Source organism: Aquila chrysaetos, chromosome 1, assembly GCF_900496995.4.
Source record: "Aquila chrysaetos chrysaetos chromosome 1, bAquChr1.4, whole genome shotgun sequence".
Taxonomy (NCBI): Eukaryota; Metazoa; Chordata; class Aves; order Accipitriformes; family Accipitridae; genus Aquila; species Aquila chrysaetos.
In genome coordinates this window covers 30,359,415-30,374,559 of record NC_044004.1, presented here as the reverse complement: position 1 = coordinate 30,374,559, position 15,145 = coordinate 30,359,415, and the positions used below count along the sequence as shown (strand labels likewise).

The window sequence follows — 15,145 nt, the reverse complement described above, 5'->3', positions numbered from 1 at the left end:
ATATTAGCTGTTAAGTATTGGTGGTGTGGTTTTGGAATTATGCAAGACATGTTAAAAAAAAAAAATTCTGACCAGAAGAGCTTACAAATGTTGTGCTTTTTAAAAGCTTTATGTTGTAAGTTAATTTTTCTTGCCTTTGACTCATCACTGTGTTTTGCAGTAAGTGCTAACATCCTGGATAGATATTCAGCAGGTAAAAATTAGCAAAGGACTGTTGATGTCTGTAGTGTTGACTGACAGACACCAATTAAGAATCTGGCCATATGACAGTGTATTGAAGAAGTCATCCAAAGAGCAGGTGATTATTTATATAATTTTCTTTTATATCTCTTGGCAACCTTAAACTCTAGTTCATGTAGGCTTCAAGCCAGTGCTGTTGCATAAGGAAGTGGTCCAATCCTTGGCCTTCGTGGCTAGTGTACGTGTTTCTGTGGCCAAGCAGTAAACCCGAGGAGAGAACCACTCTGGTTAAAATGATTTGTTTTAATGCACAGTCACAGAAACACTTCAGCAGGCGCAGAAGAGAGAGGCCGCTGTGGTGGGCAGAAGGCAGGAATGAAGGCCAATTGGGAGAGCATGCACGTAGGAGGAATGTGAGTCTGTGTCTTTGACAGCATGAGCCAGGTTAAAAATAGCTTTTAAAAAGCTTACTCGTTTTCTTTTATTTGCTTTTTATTTGTTTATGGTAGAATTTTAAGACTCTGTCTACAAGGGCTGCCTGGAAATTGTCTCTGCAGTTTTGAGAATATAGTTCCTGGGGCAGTGCTCAGAGTGGGTGATAAATGCAGAAAAGGGGACAGGAGATAGAATTGGCTCTGTAGGGATATTTCATTAAAGACAGAGGAATCATTAAGAGTAATGACAGAGGAGACAGGTCCTAGGTGCTTTTACTGTTTCCTGTGCCTCACTAGCAGTTTAGTTCTCTGCTATTTTCTTTATGCGTGTATTCTTGGTAGATTTCTGTATCGTCTATCAAGTGAATAGACAGACACTGCTGTTAAAGAGAGGAAGATGCAAGTCTTTTGGTATTGACAGGGGCAGTCATAAACCTTTTTTGGTCCCCAACAAAAGGCAATGTGATCTTTCTCCTTATCTTTAATGACTTACACTTTTTTTTTTTTACTGGAAGCGGCCATTTACTGCCACCATCTCACACCTCCACTCTCAAGCTGCTGTGAGTTCACGATGCTTCGTCTGCTTTCCCCTAAGGCTAAAGTTTGCTCCTTCCCCCTGCAAGGCGAGCCTTTGTAAACCCTCCCCAGCTGGAAACATAAGTTTGAGACTAAAACTTTTCTGGCACCCAAACTCACTTCCTGCAAAAGGAAGTGTACAGACAGTGGACTTCAGTTATCAGAATGATTTCATCGTCTTCTTAAATAGCCTGCCTGAATAATTGGATGCTATATATTTTGATGCTGACAGATTGAGGGGTTTCCTAATGGTGAGAGTGTAGTACTTTGAAGATCTTCATTTTTTGTGTTGTATTTTGGGTTGGTTATTCTTCAGTCATACCCTACAGATATGTAAAGAGAAGACATTTTTATCAAAACCTGCCCAAGTCAAGAATTATAATGATTTCTAGAGCTTAATATGGAAAAACACAATTTGCGTGGTAAGATCATGCTTACTGATTTATTGTGTCAAATCACTAGTCACTCATAGGCCATTTAATGAAAACTAAATACATGAAATGATTGTTTTGCTGGGAGTAGGGAGTACAGACATCTTCTCACCCACATGGAAATTACATGTAATCAACCCCAAATCTCAGGTGGCCAAACAGTGTAAAACAGCAAGTAACAGAACTGCAGCATTTGATTTACGGGCAGCTGAGCACTGTAGGCAGCTAAGACTCCTCCTTAGCTTGGCAGTGCCTCTTGTTTTCATTAAGATGTCTGCTGCTGCAGATCTGTTGCCATTGAAGGATCTGAGGTGGTTTTGTGTACCCATGAGGTCCTCCCTTGGTGCCGTTGTCACTCTTAGCAGCTAGAATATTCTGTCTTCGTCTGAATAGTGGGGAAGCTAATACGCTGCGTGGCAAAATCATGAAACACAAAACATCAAACCCAGGTAAAACATGACAAATCAAATACCACAACATTGGAAAGCTGCTTATTCCACATCTCATGAAGCGTCTTTTCCCACCTAAGTTACCAATAAAAGGAGCTTCTATTAAATAGGGTGGTCCAGGAGCATGGGGCAGCAAATGACCCAAGGGCTTGTGAGTTTCCACTGATCCTTCTGCTGGTTTTACCTGCAGCTGGGTTTTGGGATTGTTTTTTAGTTTTGATTTTCCCCTATAAAATTCCTCACTATTGTAAAGCTGTGTGGTTCCCATTCTGAAAAGTTCTGTTAACTCATGCGACCTCTGAAGGAATTAAACATGTTTTGCTTCCTAAGCGGAAAGCGACTAGAATATTTACATAGTGAAGTAGTCTCTTAAGATTTATCTCCTCCTTCCTCCTGGATTTTAAAAAGAAAATAAATTCCACTTGCTTGAAGTTGGTTTTTGCTTTAATATTTTTAATGATGTGCTGGGGACAGTGGGCTGGAACCGCAGGGATTAGAGTGCTCAGTTCTCTTCTCAGTTTTGTCAGGGACACGTGTTAATTCAAGTAAACTCTGACCCTCCTCTTCTCTTCCTCGCCAGCGCACTCTGTTTTCCATTGTCTAAAAGATGTCTAATGGTACATATGGCTTTAGATTCTTACAGGTTTATTTAATACTGAAAATAATGCCTCTCACAGAAATGCAAAATTTTTTTCCTTGTTTATTACACTTCCTCTTAATTCCTGTAGATCCTTTAAATCACATTTTAAATGTCACTTTTGAAGCACAATATCATGTTCAGTGTTTAAAAACTGAAAAAATGATTTTTTTTACTTTCTTCACTGTCCTCCCATCTGCCAAAACTCGGGCCTTTTGCAAAAATCAGCAAATTGACGTCAGTTCATTTACCCTTAGGGATAGTAAATTATTACACAGCTTAAGTTATAAAAATAAATAACTAAGGAGGGTGGAGGAAAGAGATGGAAAACAACAAAAATCTGTCACAAACTCTTCCTGGATTCTGAAGAATATATGATTAAAGCATTAAAATGTCCAAACAATGCAACTGAGCAGAAGGTGTTAGAGCTTGGGCCTTAGCTGGCTCTGCATTAAGCAGCGTTAATGTTTTTATACAGCCTTTGGAAAGCTCAGAATTGACCTGCTTTTATTATTTTTATTGGCTCCCTTGATGATAGACAAATGGGGCTAACCTGAGGCCAGCATAACCAGCAGGAAATTTGGGTCATGGGTAGTTACATTTTTAAAACTTGTGTTTTAGGGTTGTTCAATCAGGGTAATTGATTGATTGTTAGGCGGTGCAGGGAGCCCCTAAATCATCGGAGGTGGCCAGATAATGACAATCTGCCAGTGGATTTTGTTTGAGGCAAATTTCCCAGCTCCCTGCGGAGCCATGCTCTGCAGTGAGGCTGCGAGTCCCTGTTTTTTTTTCATGCATGCTCCAGTCCAACTGGCCTGTTTGGACAAAATAGCCTCTGAAACTTGGCAGTTCCATTTGAAGTCCTCTGTAGTGCCATTTCCCAAGAGATAAGGGAAAAACATTCCAGAGAAGTTCATACCCCAGAAAGACCCTACGTGCGTTCTGAAGTTAACGGTTTATTATAGCTCTTTATTATTTTTTTTTTCTCTTTCATTTTTACTTTGAAGATAAGAGGTGGCAATTGTTGCTTTAAGTTGTTGAGTTTTAGCCCACCCTACAGTAAATCATCCTGGAAGTTTATACCCAATTTTTTTTTATCATGTATGCTTGAAAGTTTGCCAGAGATGCTGTACACGTGTACTTTCAGGAGCTATTATCCTCAGGCAGGAGCTGTTGACCGTACTGTTTTATACAACCATGTGCATCCTCAGTGCTCCATGCATTTGGATAATTTGTGCATGCAAAATAGAGCTTTTTCAAGAATTTATCTTTGGTGTTGTAGGAGCATGCTATGAGATATTTAGCGATGGGGTGAAGTAGAGAGTTTGTGTGTTGGGAGGGGAGGAGGGGATAGATGATGTGCCAGTAGATGGTAGATGATGTTCAATAAAACGTGGCATTGGACTTGCCTCTCCTTAAAAGCAAATTCAGATTAATATAGATTGAAGTTTGTCATCTATTCCAGAATAATTCCACGTGTAGGTTAATCTTCTGTTCTTAGATTTTTAGGGCTGATTAGGCTTTTGCTTGTTGTGGGTGGCTTCCTCCCAGTAGCTGCATACCTCTGAGTTCCTTGAAGTTTTGTCTTTTTCCATTTTAGGAGCTGGATGGTCTGATATTTATTGTACTGGCTTACAGATGAGAATTTGTTTGTGTCACTTTTCAAGAAGAGAGCAGGTAATACTGAACTGAGGCAGGGCTGAGTTGGAATTTGGGAACCGGCAGCCTCGTCTTGAGGGTGGCCCAGCTGCCAGCATATGCCAGACTGGCACCAAACACCATGGATTTGTTTCCAGGCAGAGCAGTGCCTGGACTTGCTGTGCATGTGATTTAACGCTCCATGCCCAAACACATACAGGGTGCCAACCCTTCCCAGATTTCTAAATGTTCCTTTTTGGCCCTCACATACTTTTGACCACTGTAGCTTTGTAATTTACTGCTTCAACTCCACAGTTGCACTTACTGTTAGGTTTAGCATGTGGGCAGTTAGAAAATTCTTCTCTAAGGTATGTATTCGAATAGAAACATAATACCTGACCACATTAAAGTCCCTTGACAGATGGGTCCATAGCAAAACTTGTATGTCAGGAGCAGGGTGGAGCCCAAGTCTGCGGAAGTGTTGTTTCCTATAGCACAGGCTGGAAAAAAGTTTCTTGAGAGCTTGAGTAATTCGTGCTTTCTTTATGATCAAGGTCTGTAGTGGATCGGTGTGAGAATAAAAATTGCAGTTCATGAGGTGCTTGTTAGTGTTTCTGAGATTGTCGAAGAACAACTAAAACAAAATACAATGAAAACCAGGACCCCCTGAAGTGTTGTATGGAGTACGCCAGGACATGAAACTTTCAGTTTCCGTGTTCCTCAAGTTAGACTCTGAAGGCCCTGCCTAGGTTTCAGAGAAAACTACTCAGTTGTCGTAAGAGCTTGGAACTAAATTAATGCAGTTAAAAGCAGTGATAAACCTAATTGCATGATTTTGTTATTGTATAAACGTGTGTCTAGTTCTAGTTTGTTTGTTTGTTTTGTATTTTATTTACTTATTGTGAATCTATTTAAAGGGTATATTATTGGTTGTGGTGCCTATTTACCATGACTAGTCTGTTTGAACTTACTGTAGTAACAACCAAGAATAAATGTTTGCAGACTTGACTGGATTCTAAGAGATGCGATGTTTCGCTGTACGCTACGACTTGACCCACAGGTTTTCACAGGGAGCTGTTTGGTGATCGCAGGGCAATGGGCAGGGTACTGGTGTTGCAGGAGACCTCTTGGATGGATCCAAGCGATCACTGCCACCGAGAGAGGAAGGCTGTTCTTCTCTTCTCCCACACCTCCCTCCCCACGCAGGAGCAGGGTGCTCCTCCTGCTTGCCTTGCACTGGCCCCGCTTCTCACCTCATCCCACTGCTGAGCTGCAAACGAACCCACAGCAGAAAACTAGCGTGTGGAGATAATCATACGCAGGTGTGTGTGTGGGGAGGGTGGCAGTTTGCCGGTACGATCAGTCTCTCTTCTGTCCTGAGTGGCAGAGACCCTCACAGTGGGCCTAAACCCCAGCCCTGGTGTTACATGTTGTGGATGTCAGCGTGGCAGTTTAGGGGATTCATGTCTGAAGTCTCCTTTTTACAACCACAATAAAGCTGTACGGACACCTCCCCCACAGAGGTGAGAAGAAGCAAGTGCAGTTTCAACTATTGAGCACCTAGGACATCCCAGCATACTCTCAGTTTCCCCCTCCTTTTCTCTGCCAGCCTTCCTCTCCTCTTACACACATTGTGATCATCTTTCAGCCTCACAGTCACGTACTTCTCCCTGCTTCCGCACAGCCTTTGCGTTACTCACCTCGCAGCATGGATGTGCTGTGGGAATGAGCCTGACCTGCCTAGCAAAGAAGGCTTGTTCGGTGTGGAAGACCCCCGTTAAATGGGCTTGAGAAGCTGGTGAGCGTGCTGTGAAGGAGGGAGAAGAGGGTCAGGGCACGTGCCAGGCCGGTGATCGCTGCCCTGTCCTTGCTCCTGTCGTAGAGCTCTTCTAGGAAACCACGCTGGTCACTTAAACCACGTGCTTCACAGGTAGATCCCTCTGTTTCTGATTTTCTGGGTTTCTGACCTGAAAGCATAGGGTCAGGTTTGCAGATGCGCTGAGGGCTCACAATAGCAACTGAAGTCAATGGGAGCTGGGCTTTGAACTCCCTGCGCAAGTACAAAATCAGGCCCAAGGAGGAGGCCCAAAATTTAGAGGAACCATTTGACCTTGTGCTTTGTACCATTTCTACCCATACCGCAGAGACCGATGCTCCCATCCTCTTATCATACTGGTACATGGAGAAGATCTGATTATCAGGCTTTTCAAGTGCTAAGGTGCTGCTATCATGAGTCCCTAGGAAAAAACTTGTAGGAAATTAATGAATTTGCTGTCTGAGCAGCAAATAAGCCACAGGACCATGTGCTGACAAATGAGAATGCAAATGTTGAACAATGTTTCATTAAATGAGCACTGCTATTATGAGAAATAATAGCTTGTGGATGCAGCCAGGAGTATGTCTGATGCTAACTGTTAAGCACTATGGGGGCAATCTGATACAATCTTCCTTCTGTTTTTCAGACTATTGGCGAGTCAGAAATGCCTAGTGTTTTGAACCAGTTATTGCCAATGATCAAGTCTTACAACGAGAGAACAAAAGATGATTATACCTGCGAGGACTTCCTTGTCTTGCTAGTATACATGTATTCAGTGGTTGGAGAAATCAGAAGTGGAAAAGAGCTGGAGGCAGCTGAAGAAGAGGTGAAAAAGGCCCTAGTCAAGGCCATTTGTGGTGAACCAGAGCCATCTCCTTTGCTGCAGAAAATAACAGGTAAGAGTCTGCTTGTGTGGTGAGAAATTGGATGGCTGGGAATGCAGGAACTGGGAGAAACGTATAAAAGCGGCTTGACTCGTCTGTGGTGCTGAGGGTATATGAGTAAGCACAAGGATTTCCTGTAGATTTGTTCCATCTCCCATGTTCAAATATGCCAAATGCTGACAGGCTGTCCTTGAAGAGTGCTGAGTCTGATGAAAGCTCTACAAGTTGTTCTTTTTGTTAAAGGTTGGCTAAGTTTGTGTGTTTTCATAAGGTAATCTTTCCCACAATTTCTTTCATTGATCAGTGTAAAGTTGACCCTGGGAAGTCAAAATTAATTCTGGAAACATGTTCAGTGAACCACAGTTGCTTTGTGAATACGAGGAGCTGGCCTGTCTGGCATAAAAGAAGAAATCTGTCTAAAACCAACATTGAGCTTTTTGCTGAAATGACATGAACATTAGCCTTTAAAAATAGCATGCTAAGCCTTTTTTTAGGTGAGCACTCATAGAGTAGGAAAGCCCTAACCTCTTGCTGCTGCTGTCACATTTTAGAAAAAAATAATTGTTAAAAAAAAAATTGTTAAAATGAATGAACTATGGCTCGAGGGTGGCATATCTGAATGGCAGAGGGGATCTCGCTTCCTGCTGTCAGTTTTCTCAGTATTTACTAATAGTGGGCAGGTCGCTGACCATGTCATCTGTGAGGTAGGGAGCATATGAACATAAATCAAGATGTTGTGAGGAGCTTACAGTTGAAAGTCTTTGCCAAGAATGGGCCTAAGTGGGGAGTCTCAAGGGTAGTGGAATAATGCTGCTGTTGGTTATTCTGGTACTATTCCCTGTGGACGCTTCTACTTCAAAATACAGGTGTGGTCTGACTGGTCTGCTGTTGCTTTGAGTTTAAAATACTGTAATGATTAAAAGACTCTTACTGTTGGAATGAGCATGTTCAGTCATATTTGCACTGTGCTGTTATTTTAATACTCCTGGCCATGGTGCCTACAGTGTTCCAGGCTTCTTGTAGACTTTTGCTCTCCTGTTTTCCAGTATGTACTGCACGTCTTGTCCACTATATGGTGCTCCCCTCACAACTTCAATGGTGTCTTCTACTGGACGTGATGCGATCATTTCTAAACCTCCATTTTCCTATTTTGCCTTTTCTCCTGTGATCGACAGTGTTTTGAATCACAGTTTTATCAGTTTCTCTTTGTTGTGCCTAATGTAAGTATGCGAAGATTTGAAGTCTCTAAAACTTCAGTGAAGTATCAAAGAAGAGCTGCATTCCTATGTACATTGATGCTTCCCTTGTTGCCCTCTATGCTCTCAGGTTATGTAGTTGCAAGCACAGATGGAGATCAAAATAGACATTGTGCTTGTCTTATGTTCCATAACCTGTCAATAATTCCATAGCTTTTATGAAATATTTGTATGCTTGATTTCCAGTGTGCATGTTTCCTGAGTAAAAGTGAGTATCTGGGTGTTTGCTCTCAACTTCTGGGCAGGTGAACAGGTGAATGAAAATTCTTCAGTTTATGAGATAAAATTACTTCTTTCACACAGTGGGTGGACTATTAGGAGCATGGTGGGTGTCTGAAGTACAGCATTCATCTCCTTAGGCATAAGTATTCACTCTGTTATGTGGGGTATCTGACTATGAAAAAGAGAAGGCCTTAACACTGTGCGAGCACTGTTCAGCAGCAGCCAAAGCATTTGTGTGTTATCAACGCGGGTTTAGCCACAAATCCAAAACACAGCACCATGCAAGCTGCTGTGAAGAAAGTTAACTCCATCCCAGCCAGACCCAGTAGAGATAGTTTTAGACCAAGCACATCATTATTACGTGATGAAGTTAATTGCATAACACAAAGCCAGAGTCCTTGCATCCTTCTATTTTTGTATCTGTGTGTTTAGCACAACCACATTTGTGCTTTCTGCACAAGTGTGTGATAGTATTTCCCCTTGCTTGCATACTTTTTTGGTTTATCAGCATTCTTTGTTTTTACATCTTATTTCGAACAACAGTTCTTTTGACTTATTCATGAAAGAGGAAAAAAAAATATTAAAACTTACTGTCGTGACCAAAAATAAGGATTGTCTTCGGAGAATAGTATAAAATGGAATTTCTAGGAATGCGCCTTAGGTAGTTTACAAGCCTTCATTCATCCAACAGATTGCTTTCTCAGCATTGGTGAAATTTGCTGAATTTGTAATTTGCTATATTTGCAGTACAGTTGAATTGGGAAGACTGAGAAAACATGAGCAGCCTTAGACCTACTCTTCCCTGAGCAATATTTTGCCAGGCTTGTGTTCTACATCCTGCTTCCCTCTGAACCTTGGGTACCTTGCTCACTGCTTGACAGGCAAATCAAGTCAGAACCGTAGGAGCACCCGCAAACTTTCTTTCAAAGGCACAGCAGGAGGACTTTCTTTGTAGCAGGGCTGAAAGTCGGGGAATAGATGGCAGCGCTGGTTTCCCCTTTTGGTACAATAGCGGATATGATGCTGAGACACCTTCTGCTTCCAGCAGAACGTGCTATGAACTACAGACCGGCTATTCCTTTTAGCAGATACAAGTTGGCCTATTTTCACAAGGTCAGCCCAGCTCTGCAAGTTAGCAACAGCCACAGGTCTGGACAGATCATGGTTCAGACCTACAATGTTCCACGCTCATTTTACTTAAGTCAGAAACAAGAGAAAATCTTTTTTGCTCTTAAATGGTCACAAAAGTTAATTAGACTATAATAAATTTCAGTAATTCTTGGAATCACTCATTCATGATCAGAACAAAGCAAAACGTTTGTGGTCTTTTATTTTCAGTTTTCCGTCAAGGTAAGTGATAGGAAGAATGCTAAATTGGATGTGTCAGGAGAGAAGACTAAGTCAGTTACTGGGTAGGTTCAAGACACTGCCTGCTGGCTCACTCCTCACCTCCAGGTTCCCATGTGGGACCTGAGTTCCTGAATATTCAATATCCATTCTGCAGTAAATCTGCTCTTATTAAATAGCTTAACCTGCAGAGCTGCCGGTTGAAGTTTCAAACCCTGCTGGCGATGCATGACTGGACAGCTTTGGTTATAGCAACAGATAGCAAAATTCACTGTTGACTTTAAAAAGGCATATAGAAGTAATAATACGTAGGCTGCAAAGCCAAGCACTTCAATGTTGAGAAATGCCAGTAACTCAGTTTCCCATGCAACCATCATTTGACTCCTGTGTGCTTTGTATCACAGTCTTCAATTTCATTATTATGTAGTGTATTTTCTATGAGCCATGGCTGCCTTCAGTGTAGGGACTGAACACCACAAAGAACCAGAACAATATAGCTTCAGTTATTCTTACACATGATGAAGAAGTACTAATAGAGTAAGTGATACTCTCTATATGATATTCAGCAAGTAACTTTCTCTGCGTCTCAATTTGCAGTTCATGAAGTGGACTGGTGCTCTCAGCTTTGTGTGACTCATTTTGGAACTTGAAGAAGAAAAGCATTAAATTACATTTTCAGGTATTAGTGATTACATTTCTTTGAACAGAGAGGACTTTGTGCTCTGCTTCCCGATACACCTGGTGCCTGATGTTTTGGTTTTAGTTTGGACCCAACACTGTGCTAAGGCCGTTTGGTTGATTTAGCTGAAATTAAAAGCCGTATCTCAGCTGTGGCTCTGAACTGCTGCCTAAGCCTTTTGCTTTCCTCTTCTCTGCAAAGCATGGAAGGTGTGCAGTCTTGACAGACGGATTTTTTTTTTTTGTTTGGTTTTATTTGTTGTTCCCATGGAGTCACTTGAGAAATAAAATGCAAAACCCTTGTAAAACTTTAGAAAACTGGACTTTTGAGGTCAAGTCAATAGTCAAAGTAATAGCTGCATTTATAGGAGGTATCTTTTATTCCTATTGTACTTGTTAAATGTAAACTTACTTAGGCTTGCCTGAGTCTATGCCTGTAGGAAATCTCTCGTGATGTGGCTACCTCACAGAACTAGTGCAAACTTCCCACAAAAGATGCAACACATCAGTGCACAGGGGATATTTATGCTATGTTTGTTTTTTGGTGTTACCTAGTGAAACTGGATTAGTATTTGCGGTAGTGGAAAAGAAAGCTATTCTCGGAGGTTTAGTCTTATCTGTCTGGTTGGCCCCACTAGTTTCCCTGATGTAGCCTAGATGATTACAGCCCTCTGCAGAATACGTTAAGATGCAGCACTTGTGTAAGCTTACATTGTGAAAGAAGCGTAAGCACTCACAATTTCCTGGCTGTTGAGTGTTAGGCTTCTCACCCTTATTGTTGCCTGAACATATGTTTTCCAAAATATTTGTACAATAACGTTCTGCATTTATGTAACACCTTGTTTCATTGAAGCACTAAAAATATCATGGAACTGTTAATTAAAATGAAAATGCAACACGTTAATCACCCAATGACATTTAAGAAATAAGATACAATTTTTCTGCACGCATAATAATATAAAAGTATATTAGTGGTGTTGTGTTTGATGGAACTGTTAAATAATACGTGTTGTGGTAGACAATCTTAATGCCTTGGGTAATAAAACTGAATGTAACAGTTCCAAGATTTCTCCTGGGTGTAATTTACCGCAGACATATGTTCTTCATCACTGTTTCCAGCAGAATGTTACAAATTGGAGGGGAAACAGAATAGACCAAAACATAATGGAAAATGGTGCTTTTCAACAGAATGCTGGGGTTGGGGGGGGGGAGTTGTCCTTTTGGTAGCTGTTAAAAAAAACCCGTTGTAAAATATTGTATTTATTTTATCATCTTATCTGTTCATCTAGTTTTGTAAATGTCCACGTAGAGCTGTGTACAACTACAAACGTATGCAGAAGTAATGCTAATAGAGCCGCAAAGCAATTAAAAATCTATTTTTTCAGCTGCGCCGTTCTCTCTTTTTCATCTGCAAATCTCTGTGGGAGCTTCGTAGAGCAGATCTGCCTTTCGTGGTGTGCTCTGGAGGCCAGGAGGCCAGCCCCAGGCACTGCCGGGCTGCAGGGCAGCCAGCTATGCTGCCCACGTACGGGAGCTCTCAGCTGGTGGGGTGTGCAACAGCGGCTGTAGGTATCCGTTGCACCTTCTCGAGCATAGGTGTAGCAGGAACCCGCTTGTGCCAGAAGCTGCTGTTTATCAGCCTTTAAAAACTGAAATTTTTAATCATAAAATGTATTTCTGGACTTTTTCATTGCTTTTTCTAAATTCCATATGTTGAAGTGTAGGCATTGCTGTATTGGGTTAGACGCACAGTGTCTTGGCTGCTTCTGTTTCTGATTGTCCTCAGCACACGATTCTTGGGGGAAATATTATGCAGGCTACCTAAAGGTATCATTACCTTACTTCTAGCATGGCCTAAGTATCATGAGACCTAAAATCATTGCTGGTTTTGCAATAAGCATTTACATTCCTAGAAAGGGACAGCCAGTTGCCTCAGAGGACAGGCATGCTCACTTTTATTTGGCTGTGGTCTTGGCTTCATTGCTGGGTTGGAACAACGGTTTCCCAGTTTGGGGTAGGTAGGTATGAAATTGGGTCCTGGGCTGTGGTTATAATGTCAGCCCTTTGGATTTGATTGAATGTGCCATGCTCCTTGTGCAGGGACACAGGAGGGCTTCCCCTGCTTCACAGTGGAGGTGTAGCTCAAGTACCTGCTAATGATTTCTACCCCTTCCCCACACCACTCCACCCCCAATTCATGCAGTTCAGGAAAGTACTGTGAAACTACCATTGGTTAAAATCTTAAAATTTCGGAGTAAACGCTGAGTGATTCTAAATTTTGCGTGCTTTTATCAAGAATATTTTCTATAAAGTTTCAACTAGTTCAGTGAAAGGCTAGCCCATCTCTTGCTTGTTTAATAGCTTATTTCCATGTAACCCATGAGTTCCACAACAGAACTGATATGAAAAAAAAAATCATGATTTGAAGAAAATATTTGCAGTCTTTTTTATTTTGCTGTTTATTGATAATTTAATCCTTACTACAAAGAGACTTTTTTCACATGTTCTTAAAAGCTGAATGCTTTATTAATGGCAACATGTAGACAAATTAGAGAAGGATTAATCTGGTATTTCTATGTAGTGTAGGTATTTATCCTAAGAACTATAACTGGCTGTATTTATCCAAAATAAAATAAAGGTGCAACTAAATTGTTTCTTGCTATCATTTAGGGAAAAAGTAGATAAGGCAAAATTAAATATTGTCCCTTCTGAGTTTTCAAAGAAATGTAGTTCAAGAAATTCAAAGTTCCGTTCTTTTTTTTGAACATTTAGAGAAGTCTTAACAAGCTGTGCTGTCTCCCAGGCCTTCTCAAGAGCTTCCATTTTGCCCGTTCACGCTTCAGGAGCTCTGCATTTGCATTGTCTGCACAAAAAATAAGAGGAATGTGTTAGCAATGCTGGGTCCTGCTGGGGCAGTCCTGCAGGTCTGGGGTACAGGACTCACATTTAAATTGCTCCTTGATTCCAGGCGTGTGTGGGAGCCTGGCTGCAAGTAGATAGGGATCAGATCCCCACCAGAGCAAAGGTTTATAAACTAAACTGTTTATGTTAAAAGTTCATCGAGTGGGTTACAGAGGGTGGGGGAATACCTCAACACATCAAATAGCTAAACATTTTGAATGTCCAGACAGGCTTCTCTCTGAAATACTGATCAGCTTCTTCTAGTCCCTGACGTTAAAGGGTCATTTTCATGCCTAATAGTAGCGGGAGAGCTTTGCACTCCACTTGAATTGGGAAGAAGACCTCTTCCCACCAGGTTAGGCTGTTGTATGTGCATGATTATAGGCTGTGTTGTTTGGGGAATCTGCTCTGTCCTGTAGCCTGCAAGTCATAACTGCTGCTCTGTGATGAAGGCAAAAGCTAGAAATGCCACTGAGTATGGTCTGTGTAGAGATCAGTCTGCTGTGATATAGAGAGGAGCTGTAAATGCTGGTGTGGTGTGGCTGTGCAAACTTCAGGGCTGCTGCCGTCATCATGGATGCATTACAAGGAAGGAAAACTCTCTCATAGGATGGCTCCAATCAAATGATGAAAAAGAAAGTAATCTCAGATTATGGCAATGTTTCTTTCTCTTTCTCCCATGCTCCCTGTGTCTCCTCCAGTAATGAGGAGATGATCCTTGCCCCACAGAGCCCTCCTGGGCTGGCAGGCAGATAAGGCACAGTTGGAATGGGTTTTCTCTTTTGGGTTGGACAACAAAATGTAGTCTCTGTTGATACAGCTAAATAGCTTCATCCTGCCACAGTGCACACGTTATTACTGCAGCCAGAGGAGACCCAGACCATTTTCTCCCCAATTCTGAAATAGGAGATGGATGTTCAGGAGGCTTTTTTTCCTGTTGTCCCAGCTGATTTTACAGACACCTAAAATACCCCTCTCTCTGACTGGCAGAAGGTGTGTGTAAGATGACCTCCTGGTATCTGTATTGTAGATTATTCTTGATGTGTTTTGGACATGATCCAGTGGAAGGTATTTGTGATCCAGCAGTCGCAGAGGATGGTGGATCTGACATTCGCCCTGCCAGGAGCACTGGGAAGACCTGAGCAAAGCTGCTGCCTGGCCATGCCGGAGGAGCTGCGTAGGGAGCTCCTGCAGTTTAACTAACCCTGAGATGCTGCCACTGCTGCAACACTTCAGTCCTTTGCTTCATAATAACAGAGTTATTGGGGAAAAAAGATCACTTCACATGTCCGAAGATATTCATCTGATTTACACAACAGTCAGAAGGGTTCATGGGGATTGTTGTGACCTATGCAAAAACAGGGAGACATGGGTATGCACCGAAGCAATGGCCTGCTCAGTGGCTTTAGCCACTGACTCTGCAGGCGCAGAGTATGTGTCCTAATTTTTGTCAGCTCTCCTTAGGACCCTTGAGCTCTCCAAGACCTCAGTACCTTTCTGCTGCGACCTTTCTAAAGGCTTTTTCCCATTTCTGTTCAAAATCTGTGGACGGCAAGTGGGAGACAAGTGAGCCAAATCAGCGGTCGCTGACTTCAGGCTTTGTGTCGCTGCCTGGGTGGATTCCAGGGCTATTTCTCAGCTGGGAAGCACGGAGGCTTTTCTGGTGAATTCTTCGGGAGACAAATTCTGGATCAAT

The 15,145-nt window shown here is 42.0% G+C and overlaps 1 protein-coding gene across 2 annotated transcripts in view; it reads left to right on the top strand.

Annotated features, from left to right (window-relative positions):
* SCFD2 (sec1 family domain containing 2) overlaps positions 1 to 15,145 on the top strand; it is a 207,713-nt gene that overhangs the window by 82,064 nt on the left and 110,504 nt on the right. For both annotated transcript variants that reach the window (XM_030012465.2, XM_030012459.2), the window contains exon 5: positions 6,808 to 7,057. In XM_030012465.2, coding sequence (XP_029868325.1) covers positions 6,808 to 7,057 — 250 coding nt within the window. The remainder of the gene's footprint in view (positions 1 to 6,807; positions 7,058 to 15,145) is intronic.